Source organism: Schistocerca cancellata, chromosome 8 (genome assembly GCF_023864275.1).
Source record: "Schistocerca cancellata isolate TAMUIC-IGC-003103 chromosome 8, iqSchCanc2.1, whole genome shotgun sequence".
In the NCBI taxonomy this organism is placed as follows: domain Eukaryota; kingdom Metazoa; phylum Arthropoda; class Insecta; order Orthoptera; family Acrididae; genus Schistocerca; species Schistocerca cancellata.
Genome location: NC_064633.1, coordinates 434548349 through 434569120, shown reverse-complemented (window position 1 = coordinate 434569120; position 20772 = coordinate 434548349). Strand labels below are relative to the sequence as shown.

The window sequence follows — 20772 nt, the reverse complement described above, 5'->3', positions numbered from 1 at the left end:
CAAGCGAACGGTCTACCCGACAGGAGGCCCTAGCCACACGACATTTCATTTTTCAGTTGTGCCACAAATTTCTCTTCTCCCCAGTCCTATTCAACACCTCCTCATTAGTTATGTGATCTACCCATCTAATCTTCAGCATTCTTCTGTAGCACCACATTTTGAAAGCTTCTAGTCTCTTCTTGTCTAAGCTATTTATCGTCCACGTTTCACTTCCATACATGGCTACACTCCATACAAATACTTTCAGAAACGACTTCCTAACACTTAAATCAATACACGATGTTAACTAATTTCTCTTCTTCAGCAACACTTTCCTTCCCATTACCAGTCTACATTTTATATCCTCTCAACATCGACCATCTTAAGTTATTTTGCTCCCCAAATAGCAAAACTCCCTTTACTACTTTAAGTGTCTCATTTCCTAATCTAATTCCCTCAACATCACCCGACTTAATTATACTACATTCCATTATCCTCGTTTTCCTTTTGTTCATGTTCATCTTATATCCTCCTTTCAAGAAACCATCCATTCCGTTCAACTGTTCTTCCAAGTCCTTAGCTGTCTCTGACAGAACTACAATGTTATCGGCGAACCTCAAAGTTTTTTTTTTTTTCTTCTCCCTGGATTTTAATACCTACTCCGAATTTTTCTTTTGTTTCCTTCACTGCTTGCTCAATATACAGATTGAATAACATCAGGGAGAGGCTACAAACCTGTCTCACTCCCTTCTCAACCAGTGCTTCCCTTTCATGCCCCTCGACTCTTATAACTGCCATATGGTTTCTATACAAATTGTAAATAGCCTTTCGCTCCCTATATTTTACCCCTGCCACCTTCAGAATTTGAAAGAGAGTATTCCAGTCCACATTGTCTAAAGCTTTCTCTAAGTCTACAAATGGTAGAAACGTAGGTTTGCCTTTCCTTAGTCTAGCTTCTAAGATAAGTCGTAGGGTCAGTATTGCCTCCAGTGTTCCAATATTTCTACGGAATCCAAACTGATCTTCCCCAAGGTCGGCTTCTACTAGTTTTTCCATTCGTCTGTAAAGTATTCGCGTTAGTATTTTACAGCCGTGACTTATTAAACTGATAGTTCGGTAATTTTCACATCTGTCAACACCTGCTTTCTTTGGGATTGGGATTATTATATTCTTCTTGAAGTCTGAGGGTATTTCGCCTGTCTCATACATATTGCTCACCTGCACATCTTGCTCAGATGGTAAAGTTTTGTCAGGACTGCCTCTCCCAAGGCCGTCAGCAGTTCTAATGGAATGTTGTCTACTCCTGGGGCCTTTTTTCGACTCAGGTCTTTCAGTGCTCTGTCGAACTCTTCACGCAGTATCATATCTCCCATTTCATCTTCATCTACATCCTCTTCCATTTCCATAATATTGTCCTCAAGTACATCTCCCTTGTATAGACCCTCCATATACTCCTCCCATCTTTCTGCTTTCCCTTCTTCGCTTAGAACTGGGTTTCCATCTGAGCTCTTGATCTTCATACAAGTGGCTCTCTTTTCTCCAAAGGTCTCTTTAAATTTCTTGTAGGCAGTGTCTATCTTACCCTTAGTGAGATAAACCTCTACATCCTTACATTTATCCTCTAGCCATCCCTGCTTAGCCATTTTGCGTTTCCTGTCGATCTAATTTTTGAGACGTTTGTATTCCTTTTTGCCTGCTTCATTTACTGCATTTTTATATTTTCTCCTTTCGTCAATTAAATTCAATATTTCTTCTGTTACCCAAGGATTTCTACTAGCCCTCGTCTTTTTACCTACTTGATCCTCTGCTGCATTCACTACTTCATCCCTCAAAGCTACCCATTCTTCTTCTACTGTATTTCTTTCCCCCATTCCTGCCATTTGTTCCCTTACGCTCTGTTTGAAACTCTGTACAACCTCTCGTTTAGTCAGTTTATCTGAGTGAGAGAGGAGAAAAACTAATTGACTTCTGCAATAAATTTCATCTAATAATAGTATTTATTCAGTTCAAGAACCACAAGAAGAGAAGGTATACATGGAGTAGCCCGGAAGGTACAGCAAGACTCAACTTTTATTACACTACGGTCAGTCAGAGATTCCTATATCAGATACTGCATTGTAAGGCTTGCCAGAGGACAGATATAAACTCAGACTACAACTTAATGATATATGAGTATTCTCAAGTTCAAGAGGCTAGCCAGGAGGGATCACTGAGCAAGGAATGCTCAAAGACCTCTGCGGCTATTGATAGTGTCATAATGAGTAGCTCGGTAGGCAGTGCAGTTAAAAAGGAATAGAAATCTCTGTATAGGGCAATCATAAAAATTGGAGAGAGAAGCGAAGCTACAGAGAAAGTAACTGGGAAGAAAGGATGGACAACAGAAGATACACTTCAGCTCATCGATGACAAAGGGAAGTACAAATATGTGTAGCGATATTCAGAATTACAGAAATGCAAGTCAATCACGAATCAAATAAATAACAGGGGCAGGAAAGCAAAGGCGAAATTGCCGCACGAAAAATGTGAAGAAATCGAGAAAGAAATGATTGCCAAAAGGACTGACTCATCATACGTGAAAGTCAAAACAACATTCGGTGAAATTAAAAGCAAGGGCGGTAAAATTAAGAGGGCAATGGTAAGTCTGCTATTAAATGCAGAGTTGAAAGCAGATAGGTAGAAAGAGCACACCGATGGCTTCGGTGAAAGGGGTGATATCTCTTATGACTTGGTGGAAGAATCAAAATCAGTGGATAGGGCAGAGATAGAGGTTCCAGTGTCAGAATCAGAACTTAAAATTACTTTAGAATACTTAGAATCAAACGAGGGAGAAGAGATGCTTATCAGTCCATCAGATTTTAGAAAATAATTTTGGGGAAGCGGCAAGAAAACGTCTACTCTCGTTCATGATGATGATGATGATGATGATGATGTTTGTTTTGTGGGGCGCTCAACTGCGCGGTCATCAGCGCCCGTACACATTCTCAATCTGTAAACAGTCCAATCTAGCCACCTTCATGAATGATGAGGTCATCACAAACACCCAGTCCCCGGGCAGAGAAAATCCCCAACCTGGCCGAGAATCAAAACCAGGACCCCGTTATCCAGATTTAGCAACGCTAGCCGCTATACCAAGAGCTGTGGACTACTCACGTTCATGAATAGATTGCAAGAGACTGGGGATTTACCATTATAAATTCAGATCAACATCATCTTCATGATTCTGAAGACAGCAACAGCCGACAAATGCGAGAATTATCTCACAATCAGCTTAATAGCTCCTGGACCCAAGTTGACGACAAAAATGATATACAGATGAATGGAAAAGAAAACTGTGTACCTGTTAGATGACAATCAGTTTGGGTTTAGGAAACGTAAAGGCACCAGAGAAGCAGTTCTGACCATGCGGTTGATAATGGGAAGTAGACGAAAGAAAAATCGAGGCATGTTCTTAGGATTTGTTGATCTGGAGAAAGCTTCTGACAACGTGAAATGCTGCAAGATGTTCGAAATTTTGGAAAAAAATAGGGGTAAGGTATGGGGAAAGACGGATGTACAAGACTCTGGAGGGAACCATAAGACTGGAAGACCTAGAACGATGTGCTCGGATTAAGAAGGATGTACTCCTTTGCCGACACTTCACAAACTGTACATCGAAGAAGCAATGACGGAAAAAAGGAAGATTCAAAAATAGGATTAAAATTCAGGGTGAAAGGGAACCAATGATAGGATTTTCTGATGACAGTGTGAGCCTGGGCCAAAATAAAAAAGAGTTACAGAATGTACTGAATGGAAGGAAAAGTATAATGAGTTCCAATCATGGATTGAAAGTAATTCGAAGAAAGAAGATAGTAACGAGGAATATCAGAAATGACGACAGCGAGAAATTTATCATAATTGTTATACAAGTATACGTTACCTAATTCTGCTACCTAGGCAGCAAAGTAACCCATAAAACACGGTGAAAGAAGGACATTAAAAGTATACTAGCAATAGCAGAAAGGGCATTACTAGCCAAGAGAAGTTTATAGGTATCAAACATAAGTATTAATTTGAGGAAGAAATTTCCGAGGATGTGTATTTGAAGCACAGTATTGAATAGTAGCAAGAAATTGTATGTGGCAAAACGTGGACAGAAGAGAATCGAACAATTTGAGATGAGGTGCTACAGAAGAATGTTGAAAATTAGTTGGAGAGAGAAGATAAGGAACGAGCAGATTGTCTACAGAATCGGTGACGAAAGGAACGTATGTAAACCGCCGACAAGAAGAAGGGAAAGATCGATGGGACATCATTTAAGATATCGGGGAATAACATCCATGGTGCTAGAGGGAGCTGTACAGCGTAAAAATTGCAGAAGACAGAGATTGGAATACATCCAACAAATAATTGAGAATGTAGGTTGCATGTGTACTTTGAGATGAAAAGTTTGGCTCACGATAGAAGTTCTTGGTGGGTCGCATCAAACCTGTCAGAAGACAGATGACGCAAAAAAGTGCAATTTACGTTTCTTCTCTTTATTAATTGCTGTTTATGACTTTTACGTAATATTTTGCAACGTTAGTGGTTCTCCAAATACATGCATCTCCATGCTGAGATATGTGTGTAAACAGAATGTTACAAAATTTTCACAGTGCATTATTTAACAGCAAATATACCTGTAGCGAATATTAACTGTTTAAAGAATTACAGCTATATCCCGGGGTAAACAATTTACGCAATGTATTATTTGACAACAAATACATTCATGGTGAGAATTAAATATTCCACAAAATATGTCGAAGTACTGTTTTTACCGCAATGCATAATTACCAATAAATACTCTATTGTTGAGACTTTAAATATTAAACAAGTACCAAAACTAGATATTAAAATAAAAACATACTAGCTACATACCAAATCTATGTCATCGCAACTTCATTAGTATTGAAACGTCATACTGCATGTGTCAAATAAGGGCGAGTTGTCCTAAAGGCAGAAATACAGCAATATATTGCTGTCAGGACATATCTGCAAAATTATGGCAAATATTAATAAAATTCATGATGTTAGAGCATATGAGAATGCAGTGTGTGGTGGAGGTTCAGCTATGTTACTATTAGAAGCAATTAAAACTGTTTCTTTCGAAGACCATTTAGTCCAGAATCGGGAAGGCATTCAGTCAAAACTGCCGTGAGCATTGAAAAAATGACCCAACCGACTCACCACGTTAAAGATGACCGTTTGATAAAGTACCGTGTCCAGCTCTGTGATGAGGTCCGTTACTACCTGCTGCGAAAGGAGTCATTGACCATTCAAGGCCGTCTTGAAGGGACCGAAGGCGTGATTATCACATGGTGAGAGATCAGTACCATAGGGCGCGTTGTCGTGTGTCTTCCACTGAACGTGGCGTAATTTGAGGCTTGCCTGACACATCGATCGGCGACTAGAGTCGAATCGCGACCAACACGGTACTTGGCTCATCATTTCACAACGGTAATTTTCGACAGGCATGCTATCCCCTACACATTAACTTACCACAACACGATATTTAAACAAAGAACTCTTGCTACATACTAAATGTCTCTAATTTTACGTTGATCGTCTTTTCGCCATATTTATTTAGCAGGAAGCAGTATATTGTTTGACTCTTGTACGAACTTGCGCTCGCTGATCTTCAACAGCAGAGCATATCACGATGTAGAACGCATTTCTTATAGCGTTTGCCACCTGAATTGGCTGCATATCTCCTTCCCACATTCACGCTACCTAACGAACTTGTAATGAAACGTTTTACTATTCACTGGAACTTATTTATTTCCTCCTATCTGATACAGATTCCATACCGAAGAGCAATATTCAAGTACTGGTCGAACGACAGTTTCGTAAGTTATTTCCTTTGCCGATGAACTACATTTCCTGAGAACTCTTCCACTGAATCACAGTCTCTCATCTGCCTTACTCGTGATTAATTAAATGTGGCCTTTTCACTTGAAATCACTCCACCTGCATACTTCCGGATGTTTTAAGGAATCAATTGTTTCCAGTGACTGTTCTGCAATTTTGCAATCGTACAGTAAAGGGTATTCCCGTCTACATATTCGCAATTCGTTATATTCGTTTATGTCCGGGGTCAACAGCCACTCCCTTCACCAAGTGTCGAGTCTAATATACGCTCACAATTTGTTCATTAGACGGTACTGAGAAGTGCATAGATTCCGTTCTGGAAGTCTAGGAACATTGCATTTACCTGGGAGCGTCCATCTACTGTTCCTGTGTCTTGTTGTCGAACATACCGATCAAGGTACCACACAATAAGCTGGAATGCTTAATACAGCAAGCAGTGCATTATTTAATTAACAACAAATACGGACTTGCTAAGCATCAGCTCTGCGTAATCCCCGCACAATTAATTTATGACGCCATAATATTGGCATTTCTGGCCAAGAGAAGTCTACTGATATCAAATACCGGCCTTAATTTGAGGAAGAAATTTCTGAGGATGTACGTCTGGAGTACAGCATTGTATGGTAGTGAAACATGGACTGTGGGAAAACCGGAACAGAAGAGAATCGAAGCATTTGAGATGTGGTGCTACAGACGAATGTTGAAAATTAGATGGACTGATAAGGTAAGGAATGAGGAGGTTCTACGCAGAATCGGAGAGGAAAGGAATATGTGGAAAACACTGATAAGGAGAATGGACAGGATGTTAGGACATCTGCTAAGACATGAGGGAATGACTTCCATGGTACTAGAGGGGGCTGTAGAAGGCAAAAACTGTAGAGGAAGACAGAGACTGGAATACGTCAAGCAAATAATTGAGGGAGTAGGTTGCAAGTACTACTCTGAGATGAAGAGGTTAGCACAGGAAAGGAATTCGTGGCGGGCCGCATCAAACCAATCAGTAGACTGATGACAAAAAAAAAAAAAAAAAAAAAAATTAAAAATCAATGACACAGATAATCAGATGTACAAGCATCTTTGACTATTTACATTATTTTGACTAAACTTTTCAAGAAGATGCATGTAAATGCTTGACTCAACAACTGTCACACACTGCTATAATTAAAACTAATGCTACTCACCAAGTGCTGGTTCTAAATCAAGCTGCTGCCGTCTCCCCACAGCCTCAGATGCTGTCTTGTGTACGCTGTATGCTGTCCGCCGTCACTCCTGTCTGATAAAGAAGCCCAACACCAAGTTACACAAATTATAAGAGTCGTCCAGGCTGTGAAGATTTACCGCAGCCTCAAGGCATGGCAAATCATAGATGTTGGTTGGCAGTGAACCGCGGAAAAACGTTCTACACAAACCTGATAAATGTGGAATCACTGATCTGTCTCGCCCCCGTTAATGGTCAAGATTTGCTTTCTCCGACAGAGTAATCGCATCTGCTGGCTTCCTCTGCGTAACACACACCCGAGCTTGTGGGGTGGAATATTGATTTTAACGAAAATAATAAATTATTGTATTTATTCGTTCGTCTATGTCTTTTACAAGAGCCTGAAAACTATTTTTGCGGTCAGCCAGGAAGCGATGGAGAACATGCCAAACATAGTTTCCAGTCTGCAAGTCAACATCATTCTTTTTCTCACTGAAAGAGGTGTTTCTACTCTCCATTTACCCAGCACAATCAGGAACTGTGATTATAAATTAAAGTTTTGAGCTCTAACTGATTCATATATTTAATAAAATTTCACACGCACTACACGGTAATACTCCAGATAATAATTACACTCCTGGAAATTGAAATAAGAACACCTTGAATTCATTGTCCCAGGAAGGGGAAACTTTATTGACACATTCCTGGGGTCAGATACATCACATGATCATACTGACAGAACCACAGGCACATAGACACAGGCAACAGAGCATGCAAAACGTCGGCACTAGTACAGTGTATATCCACCTTTCGCAGCAATGCAGGCTGCTATTCTCCCATGGAGACGATCGTAGAGATGCTGGATGTAGTCCTGTGGAACGGCTTGCCATGCCATTTCCACCTGACGCCTCAGTTGGACCAGCGTTCGTGCTGGACGTGCAGACCGCGTGAGACGACGCTTCATCCAGTCCCAAACATGCTCAATGGGGGACAGATCCGGAGATCTTGCTGGCCAGGGTAGTTGACTTACACCTTCTAGAGCACGTTGGGTGGCACGGGATACATGCGGACGTGCATTGTCCTGTTGGAACAACAAGTTCCCTTGCCGGTCTAGGAATGGTAGAACGATGGGTTCGATGACGGTTTGGATGTACCGTGCACTATTCAGTGTCCCCTCGACGATCACCAGGGGTGTACGGCCAGTGTAGGAGATCGCTCCCCACACCATGATACCGGATGTTGGCCCTGTGTGCCTCGGTCGTATGCAGTCCTAATTGTGGCGCTCACCTGCACGGCGCCAAACACGCATACGACCATCATTGGCACCAAGGCAGAAGCGACTCTCATCGCTGAAGACGACACGTCTCCATTCGTCCCCCCATTCACGCCTGTCGCGACACCACTGCAGGCGGGCTGCACGATGTTGGGGCGTGAGCGGAAGACGGCCTAACGGTGTGCGGGACCGTAGCCCAGCTTCATGGAGACGGTTGCGAATGGTCCTCGCCGATACCCCAGGAGCAACAGTGTCCCTAATTTGCTGAGAAGTGGCGGTGCGGTCCCCTACGGCACTGCGTAGGATCCTAAGGTCTTGGCGTGCATCCGTGCGTCGCTGCGGTCCGGTCCCAGGTCGACGGGCACGTGCACCTTCCGCCGACCACTGACGACAACATCGACGTACTGTGGAGACCTTACGCCCCACGTGTTGAGCAATTCGGCGGTACGTCCACCCGACCTCCCGCATGCCCACTGTACGCCCTCGCTCAAAGTCTGTCAGCTGCACATACGGTTCACGTCCACGCTGTCGCGGCATGCTACCAGTGTTAAAGACTGCGATGGAGCTCCGTATGCCACGGCAAACTGGCTGACACTGACGGCGGCGGTGCACAAATGTTGCGCAGCTAGCGCCATTCGACGGCCAACACCGCGGTTCCTGGTGTGTCCGCTGTGCCGTGCGTGTGATCATTGCTTGTACAGCCCTCTCGCAGTGTCCGGAGCAAGTATGGTGGGTCTGACACACCAGTGTCAATGTGTTCTTTTTTCCATTTCCAGGAGTGTATAAGAAGAAGATGAAGTATATCTCTATCATAAACAGCACTATTAGCAGTCAGAAGAGACCTCAACGTAAGTTCCCATGAAATGATAGTTTGCCCTGATTTTTAGTAATTAAAGTTAATTGCTAGCCCAGTGGAAAATAATCTCACCATTGGCGCGCAGCTTCGTTAACATTACGGGCGGCACACAAACAGTCACTTCCGCCAAGTCTGAGCGATCCAGGACGGTGTACAGTTCCCTTCCTGTTTGTTCCGAAAACATGGGTTTAGTAGCAGAAAAGCTGTGACGTCACCCGAGTTTGCGCTTAAGCTGGCGTTTGACTCACGCAGACAAAGTGATAGCTCGTTGCGAAGTGTGTCTTCATTTCAGAAAATCTAAACGATCCAGGGCGGTGTGCAGTACTCGCGAGCTCACTTCCTGTTATTGCCGAAAACATGCGTTTAGTAAGAACCTCACTGTGACATCAGAGGCAACGCGTAAGTCCATGTTTGATAGAAGCGGACCGACTGATAGCTGTGTGCGAAGTGTATGTGTTTAGAAATCTAAACGATCCAGGAAACGATTTCACTGACGCAGACCTATGAGAGACGGGTGCGAAGTGTGTGTGTCACTGTAACCCAGGTGGTATTTATATACAGACGCATAGGACGATCAAACGGAACATCTACCGTAATCTGTCTAACCCCAGGTAGCACCATCTAAATGTCCGCTTTCTAGGACACGTATTATTTAATAACTTGGTCATCAATCAATTTGCAATCTTCGTAATTTTTATACGAATCTTCTCCCTTCCACATTACAGACGAGGAGCTAATTTAACAGATGCATCCGATTCTGATACGTACCTCTCATCCAGTTTCTGATACCTCTCATACATTAGCGCCCTGTCCATTATAAGCCGCATTTTGTGTTAAAGCTCTCCCATAAAATTTAATACTGTGTACCTGAAGGTACTCTGTTCGCAGCAATACCATTGCCTGATTTTGATCTGAGGCTCCCGTGGAAGACCTGAACAAATATTCCTGATTAAATTTTCTCCCAATTCTTTTTCAGTAGATCAGCTGGCAATTCCGATCTTCCGATCACTTTGCAAGTGACTTTTATTCCCCTTTCAACTTCCTTAATGAGGTCGATCTTCATTCCTTTCACATCGCTTCTGATTTCATGTAGCCGTTTTCACGTGGGAAATCTTTTTCTGGCTGTCCTCATCGTCGAAAAATCTCTTGCACAGCTCATTTTCATTTATCCGAAACAGGTATTTGTAATGTATCATTCCGAATTCTTTTACAGTTGCGCTTCGTCCCTCAGTTTCTGTATAAGATCACCATTACTTCTTTACGATTCACTAAAGTGTTTTAAAAACTTTTCTCCGGATATTCTTCTCCCATTTCTTCGGTTCCTCATCTCTTGGTTAAACTGTAACGCAATGCTGCAATCTAGTTCCACACTTTTTCCCAGTCTCCCGTCACTTTCTCAAAAAGTAAATTAAAAACATAGACGCCCGTTTGGCCCTTTTTGAGTACCTCTCCAAAAAATTTAGCTTCACAATATCAGCCAAAGTGTGTTTCTTGTTTTATCATCTTGTTCCAACTCTTCTAATACCTGAACACAATATTCTCTTAATATTCTCTTAACCTTACCATTTCCGGAAACACGACAAAATAGGGTGTCGACCTATCTGTTCTGTCTCAGATCAGTCTGTTGAGTACCGCACGTAACAGTGAAGACATCCTGCAGTTGTTGGCGACTGTTTCAGCTTCTTGCTCCATTATTACTATTATTATTTTGCGATTACTATTGATTTTATATTCTTCTTCTGGATTTTCTTATTCCTATATCATAAAGGCGTCAGGTAAGAGAAGTATAATTTTACTCACCGCTTTAAAATATTTCTCATACGTACCGTACTCCACGCCAAACAGTAGTTACAAGTAAATACAGTACAAAGATAAATTAGGACATTATGATCTATGCTGCAAGTGCCATTACTGGATATTGGAAATGTTTGCCCATACCACAGCCGTTAGATTACTTCTGAGATCGCTGCTCGCAGAACACAGAAGTCAATTGCTCGTTCACAAATGCAGCTTCATACGCCGTACCTAGGTCCTGAAGGTTTTAGTCTTCCTTGACAACCAACAAAATACTAATATCATATTTCGTACCTCCACTAGCCACCTGACATGACTGATATCAACTTCACAAGGTCGAAAACAACAAACAGAGGGATAAAACAATTTAGTATGCCACATGTAACAACAAGGATGTACCGGTTACCGTGTGTAGCAGCTGCTTAACGAAGTGACCAAGGACCCAGACCCAGTTTGCTGTAATGGCTCTGTGAGTGAAGCCTTGAGATCTGTCATCAGCTTGGAACTGAATTACCCCTCTGTCAAGAACACGATCGCTTACTGTGCTGATCTCTGGGTTCGTCCTGCAAACGGATTTGATGTAAACATCAAGAATGTGACCAGACTCAAACTAACTGTTTTTCCTTAACAGAGTGACTTTCCACTTGTGGGTAATGTAAACCGTAAGTTTCCTAACATTTCCTTTGAGACAGGGTTCGTTCTAAATTGTGTATTATTTTAGGGAACAGTGTAGTACCTGAAAGATAGTGTTCCTGGTCGGTGTTTCAATCCATTGGCTAATTTTAGAATCATATGAAGCACCGCACAGTAGAACCACCATAAGCAGTTTACGACATTTTCTATTGTCATTGTGGTGGTGAGACGTGAGGTTACGTTTAGTGCAGCCTTTGTAAATATTACGAGTTCTGCTTATTAAGTGATTTACAATTTATGAAAGCTGCTTTGAGGATACTGCTCTTCAGTTACAGAGTTTCGTGATGATTAAAATACAGTATGTAATTCGTCAGTCGTGCAGCATCTTGTGCCTTGAAACGGAAAAACTTTTCTGCCTTGGAAGCCGTGATCTGTGCAAATGAACTGAGACTCCTTAATCTCGTAACAGTTTTCCTTAAATCGAAAATGAACATCTGTGTTAGTCCTTTTTCAAAATGTTTTTAACATTCAATTTGATTTTGGTAATACTTCTGCTTAATTTTATTTCACTTCCTGATTACTGGTGTGTAGCACAGAAATGAAGTAATACAATATTGGCGAGATTTCTACGACCACTACACTTTTAAATTTGAGCAGAATAATTTGTTTATTGGTACATTTCCATTATGTATTTTGGAAAAAAATTTCACATTTGGTAAAAAACTTATTAATTTATTAATGCGGTGCAATTTTCGCTAAATCTGTGTAAGACTGCAGCACACCTGAAGCGAACGCTGTAATTTTACAATGGAATAAGAAAATGTATTAAACTTCTGCAACAGTACTGGCTAGAGTGAGAAGTCTGAAAAACGTATCAATATGCATCACTCTCTTATGCTATATAACATTTAGATTTTATAATTAATGCAGCACGTTATGCAATAATATGTGTAGATTTTAATGGAATTGTGTGTGGGTTATATTTATGGTACAGTGATCAATAATGGCACTGTATATCAAAACCATATGTAAAGCGTATTTTCACACATAAACCCAGTTTGTTGGTTGTTATATTACTTCAGTTAAAACTATGCCCTGCGTCTGTGACTTATATTTATTCATTACTTCCGTATAACACAGAAAGCGAAAGGAATTTCAGATGGCTGTGGAACTGAATCATAAATTCTTATTTTGTGAAATAATAGCAGCTCTATTTCTACATTATTTTCAAGTTTCTACATAGTCACCTAATTATAACTCTACATTAATTTCAGTTTGGTAATTCCATGAAACGAACAGTGTGAAAAAAGGGAAAGACGTTTCATCAATCATGCTTTGTGCAGTGGCCTTAGGAGTATATTAGTGTAAATACTTCAAGAAAATCCCCTGAATTAGACGGTAATTCGCCCTGTGATTACATGTAAAGGCAAACAAATGATTACAGTTTCAGAAATATTGGTTGATTTATTCAAGGGAGAAAGAGAGAGAGAGAACTTCACAAATTGAGCAAGTCAGTAACGCGTTGGTACACCTCTGGCTCTTATGCGAGCAGTTATTCGGATGGAATTAATTGACACAGTAGCTGTATGTACTCCTGACGGATATCGTGCGGAATACTGTCCAACTGTGCGTTCGATCGTCAAAACCCCCAGACGTTTCGAGGGCACTGCCCATAATGCTCCGAAAGTTCCTAATTGGGGAGAGATCCGGCAACCTTGCTGGACATGGTACAGTTTGGCAAGCACTAAGACAAACAGGAGAAAATCTCGCCATATGTGGTCGGGCATTATATTAGTGAAATGTAAGGCCAGGATGGCTTGCTGTTAAGGGCAATAAAACGGGGCGTAGAATATCGTCGACGTACCGCTCTGCCGTAAGGGTTCCGTGGATGACAATCAAAGAGGTTCTGCTACGAAACGAGATTGCATTCTAGACCGTAGGTCCCTGTTGTCGGGTCCTATGGTGGGTGAAAAACAGACTGGTATGCAAACACTGTCTGGGACGCCTCTAGACAAGTCTTCGCTGGTCACCAGTTCTAAGTGGGACTCATCAATGAAGGCAGCACCACTCCATTCAGAGATTCCAGGCACGACGCAACACTGGGATACCAAATTTGAAAATTTGTGGTAAGGTCTTAGGGGACCCAACTGTTGAGATTATCGATCCCTAAGCTCACACACTACCTAATCTAACTTTAACTAACTTACGCTACGGACAACACACACAGCCATGCTCGAGGGAGGACTCGAACCTGCTACGGGTGGAGCCTCGTGAACCGTTACAAGACGCCCAAGACCTCTCGGCTATCCCGTGGGATACCAAACTAACAGTCTCTCACCTTAAGTCGCGACCACCATGAGTGATGGTCTGAGGTGCCATTCCTTTACATCGCAGGAACCCTTTTGTTGTCATCAGCGGTATCCATACAGTACAGCTTTACGTCGTCGATATCCTTTGCCCCGTTCTATTTCTCATCAAGGAATGCTATGGGCTTATATTTCAGCAAGATAATGAACGTTCTACGCACGCCTAGAGTTTCTGCTGCTTGTATTCGAGCTTCCTACACCCTACCTTGGACAGCAAGGTCTCCGGATCTCTTCCCTGCTGAGAACCTTGGGAGCATTAAGAGCAGCGCCCTCCAACCATATCGGCATGTCCACAATGTAACGCTCAAATTGAAGACAATATGGCACAATATCCATCAGACGTACATTCAACAACTCTAGCAATCAATGTCAAGCCGAATAACTGCTTGTATAAGGACCAGAGGTCGACCAATTTGTTATTGGCCTGATTAATTTATTGTGCTCTTTCTCTTCAATAAATTATTCATTTTTTCTGAAATTTTAATAATTTGCTTGTCTGTACATGTACATCATATCTATTGATTTCGGTTCCACTCGAACAATTCCTTGATTCCTTAGTGGTGCACTGTTATTCTTTTAAAGAGTATATGTGGTTATGGGAACAATCGGTAGACACAGTAAATGTTGCTTTTAGACTTTTTTTCGTTTTTCTCCACCAACATATCCTCAACATCTATTGTTCTTATTTTTATCGGGTACACATATTATCGCTTATAACTGGGAAAAATAAGAAATACTAGATTTAGTTTCGTAGAAGGATCGTAATTTTCTTTCCTTTTCAGTACTGAATGTAACATGTGTACAGCCAACACTACATATGTTATAATACGAGCAAGCAGAACACTCTTGGTTTATAGTGACATGTCGTTTTTCGTAAGCAGTGTCGGGTACCGCTAAACGTTAGCATGATACAAATGTTTACAGCAGCATACACTAAGCAAAATAAACGAAACTGTCAAACCTTACCTTCGACTTTATCCTACGCTGATAATATTATGATTTTTCTTGTACAAGACGGAATATGCAACGCTCTTTTCAGGTAGGGTATATCACAGTTCAGTTACACAAGGCGTGAATGTAGTAGAAACAATTATCAATTAGTGTCAATGCTTGGAATGTTCCAAATCGACCAACAAAATCTAGAAGAGATGGAAATTTTCAGATACATTGAGTTCGGGTATAGACTGATGGTGGAAGAGCTGTAATCCAAGCGACGATGGATACTGCAGAAGGACAAACAATGTAAGGGCAGGGTAAAGGCAAAGATTTACAGGACTCTCATAGGAACAGATGACATTCAGTATTGGCCTCTAACTTAAGCCACATGAATGTGAAAGGTCCTCTGCTTTACGCAATTTTACTTCTTGATCACTTTTCAAACAAGCGTATTAAGATTATTCTATTTCGCTTAATGCGCACGAAGGGAGGGGACGATGAACGTAGCTAGTGTGGACACGAATTGAGAACACCACCCCTAACTATAAACCACTTATAACTTGGTAATCAATGGCTACTAGGCACATGGATGACATAAATATGAATTTTAGGGCGTCATCGGAAAAAATATGAATACACTGGTATCTATCCGGAGGAGGCAAGTGATCGCGAAAACAGATGTCTCGCATAAGGATAAGAAGATCTTGTTGAAGCGAGTAACCATTAGTAGGGGTCAAAAAAAAAGATAAATACGTAGATAAAGCCTGAGTTGCATCCTGTCACTTACTGTATGTCGGACGTTTTCAGAAATCAGTATAGTTGTGATTCTTATAGCTTTCCCGAAGCAACTACATGTTTTATATATATGAACGTTCTGGCAGACGGGGTGGCTGTTTCCTACTTATGCTGTGATGTATTGGAAGATGTCATCATTGAGAAGACTGTAGGAGGATACAAGACGACTTAGATAAAATTTCTAGTAGATGTGATGTTGGCAGCTAGCTTTAAACGTAGAAAACCCTATTTAAATGCGGGTGAGTAGAAAAACTATCGCGTAATGTTCGGATACAGCATTATTAGTGCGCTGCTTGACACAGTCACATCGATTAAATAGCTAGGCGAAACGTTGCAAAGAGATGTGAAATGGAACGAGCATGTAGGGATTGTAGCGGGGAAGATGAATGGCTGACTTCAGTACATTTGGAAAATTTTAGGAAAATATGATTCATGTGTAAAGTAGACAGCATATAGGATATTATTTTTCGAGTGTTTGAGGTACACATCAGGCAAGACTGAAGGAAGACATCGAAGGAGTTCTGAGGCGGGCTGCTAGATTTGTCACAGGGGTAACCTCAAACAACAAGCAAGTACTACATGGATGCCTCGGAAGCTCAATGAGAATCCCTGGAGGGAAGGCGACTTTCTTCCCGAGGAACACTACTGAGAAACCTTATAGAAGAGGCATTAGAAGCTGCCTGTAAAAAGATTCCATCGCCGCCAATGTGTATTTCGGGTAAGGAGCTTGAAGATAAAAGAAAATAAGATTCTTACAGAGGCATACAGGCAGTCGGTTTTCCTTCGTTCTATTTGTAAGTGGAAGAGGAAAGGAAATGACGGTTAGGGGCAAAGTTACCATCAGCTTGTGGAGTATATATGTAGATGTACACCTGTTCGTAGAACACATCTCGGGTGCGCGGCCAGAACGCGCTTTACATATTGCACAATATTTCTCGCGGACATTTGCTCTACTTCGTCAGGTGGTGGTTGCTGATTACCTCCTGACTGCCGCTACCCGGTGCTGCTTCTTACCTACTTGCTGGCGGTGACCACAGTGGCGATGTCGAGCAGTAGTCTCGAAGAAATCTTGCGCAATTTACACAACGCGGACCGACTGCCGACGTAAGAGTCAAGCTTTTTCTCTTCATTCTTCATATTTTGCACTCCATGGGTGATGCAGTTTTGCCTCTTCCGGCTTCAAAACGTATCTGATCCTCGTATCCTTGTAACTTTCGGACAACTTTTTCCCTAAGGGCTACAGTAGAACACTATTCTTTGGACCTTCTTCTTCTGCGTTCTATCAATATGCTCTCTCCAATAATTTACATTGTTTATATATTTTCCTTTCAATGAATTTATTCATAGTTTTTGTCGTATTTCATCATTTAGAGAGGCTTATGCTGAACGAATATATTTACTGTACGGCAACCCTCCTGCACTTCAATCATGAAAAGAGACGCGTGTGGTTGGGCTGTGACCTAGATATCACAATTGCGTGAATAATAACATTTCCTGTTTCTGAGAAAATTCATTTATATCGTTCACAATAAAACATTCTACTTGTTATTATATAGTTAACGAGGTAACAGAGTGGTCGTGAATTGCAAACGGAACATTCAGAAGAGGTTTTTGACAAGAGAGGTGAGAGACGATGATCTTCCATGTCTTCAGCCATGATAAATACTCTGAATGAAAACTGGAATGAAATGCCTTGTGGCTAGGGCCTCCCGTCGGGTAGACCGTTCGCCTGGTGCAGGTCTTTCGAGTTGACGCCACTTCGGCGACCTGCGTGTCGATGGGGATGAAATGATGATGATGAGGACAACATAACACCCAGTCCCTGAGCGGAGAAAATCTCCGACCCAGCCGGGAGTCGAACCCGGGACCTTAGGATTGACAGTCTGTCACGCTGACCACTCAGCTACCGGACAAAACTGGAATAATACAGGAATAATTAATGTAGTAGGAGAGAGAAAGAGAAAAAGTTATTAAATATGTAGGTCACAAAGCGGCCATACTAAGGATGAGAACAATATCTTCAGAAAAGGGCCTAGGCAAAGAGAAAACAGACGGAAACTCAGATGTAGACTAAGATTCAACCGACGAAAGAGATCTATACTGTTTATGATAATGATGAATTGCGTAGTTTGTAACCAGTTGTTATATGTTAGTGAGAGAGACTTTCATATAGACACAACCTTGAGAGCTACTGTCATGACACATGTGGTTTCAGCGCCGGTATCGATGGGCACTCATGCGTGCTGCGAGCTGTCTGTGAGGCCGCTCAGAGGTTTGTGCCGGGCCAGAACACGATTGGCGAGGAGATCGTCAGCACCATTTTTAGGTGAGTACCACAACCAGTTGCACACAGTTCAGCCTTATAGACCAGTCAGTACCTCTTGAAACATTTGGAACGTCCGACAAGTACCTGCTTTGTTTGTAATAATTTCAGATCCTGATTGATATTATTTTCAGTAGTCAATTACTTATCTTCTGCATCCATTGACTAACAACCATCTATCCCTATATAGCGGGCAACACAACCGACATTATTTAGGAACTTTCTCGTACATATTTGCAGAATATGGTGGTTTTAATGACCTGTCGTGTCTTGTGGCTCTTTGTGGGGTAGTAATGTAATTACAGTTTTCCCGGGTTTTATATTCGTGTTACCGTTGTGTCTCTGAAAACCGCTCCACAGGAATGGTAATGGCTGTGACATATAAAAATTTGCAATACAAAACTCAAAGTAACGCCACTTTGCTAAGGAACCAAAAGTACTGCAGTGTTGTTTGCCATCACTACCAGAACAGCTCAACATAGCATCAAAGCTCTATCCACTTAACTAAAACCAGAGCTGCATATCGGACAAGAGCTCATCATTAAAACTATCCATACATAAGTCGCACAGAAACTGGAGACATAAACCACAATTACTGAATGCAGTCTCGTGGGCGAAAAGCGAAGTGGGCTTTACTGTTGCCAATTACAAGTACCGTGAGTGAAAGAAATTAATAAAATGTTCCTGGATTTACAACCACGCCGCGTCAAAACCCCCAATTTTTCTAGCGGTAGATGGCTGCCGTGTCGCCGTGGCCTCGCCATTATATTGCCCTGCTCTTGGCTGTGACGGCACTGGAGTTTTCTTCCTCGTCTATTTTGGTAATAGTTGAATGGAACTAATTTATTTTCAAAGTGTCGCAGGCATCACCTACCGTCGAATTTTGCAGTGTTGTGCAGATTCTTTCGGTGCAATTCATACGTAAAGATAAATGAGGGAAATCAATAAAATAAAATGCAGATAATACGTAACAAGCCACTGGCCAGGGGTCCCCAATAGCAGATGAAACATAAAATATTTCCGAAAAACATACAAAATGTTGTTGATAGAGATGGAGTTGGTTTGATTAGTGCTGAGATGAAATAGCGACTTCGACCCTGTAGCATAGAATCTGGGTTAACTGGCGCTCAGCCTGGAGGCTGAGCAGGCGTAGCCTCAGTTTAATAACATTAATTTAATAAACATACAATTATTCCTGCTAACAGAACAACAGTGATACAAAACTTAATCTGCAGCTTCTCACAGTTTTTAAAAGCAGGAATCAAATGATAGAATAGAAATAAAAAGCCTACCATGCAATAAACGGAATTAGCACTATACCTTTGCCCCAGGACACAGAATCTGGCAACAACAGTAACAATTGCTATTTATGGCCCTCGGCCACAGACAAGAAATACAATACATATAACTTCTGCAATTATCCATGACACACTGAAATAAATTTCTGACATTATGAAGATTATCTATGCAGCATATAACTGAGTACTGGACAACAATTACTGATATCACCAACTACTTGCTACAAATTACATATCAAACCCCCTACAAGACTACGAACACAAATATATCACGATAAACTCCTGGAAAATAGATGATACAAATTAATCAGTCGCACAAAACATATTACAAGGTAACTTCCTTTGTCCGAAAGGCATCAACGGAACAGCCATGCTAAAAAGCGTAATATGTATAAATTGCTGTCACGGTGTGAAATTTAGCATAATAGAAATGCCTCTTAATTCCACAAAAAAAAAACGCCCGGATGCATAGTGTGCCATTAAACAACAACCACACTTTCAAACATGCTAACAATTGGCATCCATGCATAACATTGCTTGCTAACCAATACACTCTCTGCACTTTACAGTACACTGAATACCTCAGCCAACCAGGACGCAAAAATTTGTTATTGAAATACACAGGTAGTGTTCGTCTTGACACGCAGAAGCCCCCTTCTCCTCCTCCACTGGAATCATTGCCCACCTGCCCAGGTAATGACACCAACTGCTCCACTAGGTTTTTGCGTCCACTCAGCAGCTATACCCCATGGTGAACGGTAGTGATGTCCCATCGACAGTACCACCAGCTGATAGAGGCTTCCCATACTTGGTTCTTCAGCTAAATCCTTATGCATAGCCGTCCACCAGGTGAATCACACTTCGACTATAGCTGCTATAAAAGCCCGAGACTCCCACTCTGCTGCCCACTAGCAAGTGCAGCCTGAGCCCCCAAATCCAGGTCACCGGCCCCAGCACACTGCATCCTGCAGTAACTGATGGCGATGGACTGTATGCTATCCAACCATGCTATGAGTTTTAGGCAAGCGTTGAAGACGCTTGCCAGAAATGTTGTGGCAGGAGGCGGAAGGAGCTTTAAGAGTGGGGTGCGGATGCGGTCAGGGCCAGGAGCCTTGTGGTTTCCCTGACACTTGATAAGTGTGCTTATTGTCGGCTCGTTAACGGGCAGGAATTCTGTATATGGGCGCGAATTTCTTATCTGAGTCACTCGTCCGACGACTACTCTTTCCTGCCTTTGAATGTCGTCATCGTCGATGACGTTAGTTCGGAATTGTGACTCTAGTGACTGTGTCATTATTCCCGCCTTTTCTTGGTATTCATATGCTAGACCATTCACGCCGTGGAGTGGCCTGTTCTCTCTGGTGGGGGCTTTCCGCTGCCGGGCTATCTGCCAGATCTTGCGTTTATTTCTGTCTGCTTCGGCGGTTTGTAACATCTC

General features: G+C 41.9%; 1 protein-coding gene across 1 annotated transcript in view; it reads left to right on the top strand.

The window, feature by feature from the left end:
- The window catches only part of LOC126095614 (uncharacterized), a 38567-nt gene extending 20524 nt beyond the window's left edge, over positions 1–18043 (top strand). The window contains exon 3 of the mRNA XM_049910382.1: positions 17929–18043. Within this exon, the coding sequence (XP_049766339.1) occupies positions 17929–18043 (115 nt within the window). The remainder of the gene's footprint in view (positions 1–17928) is intronic.
- The last annotated feature ends 2729 nt before the right edge of the window (positions 18044–20772 follow it).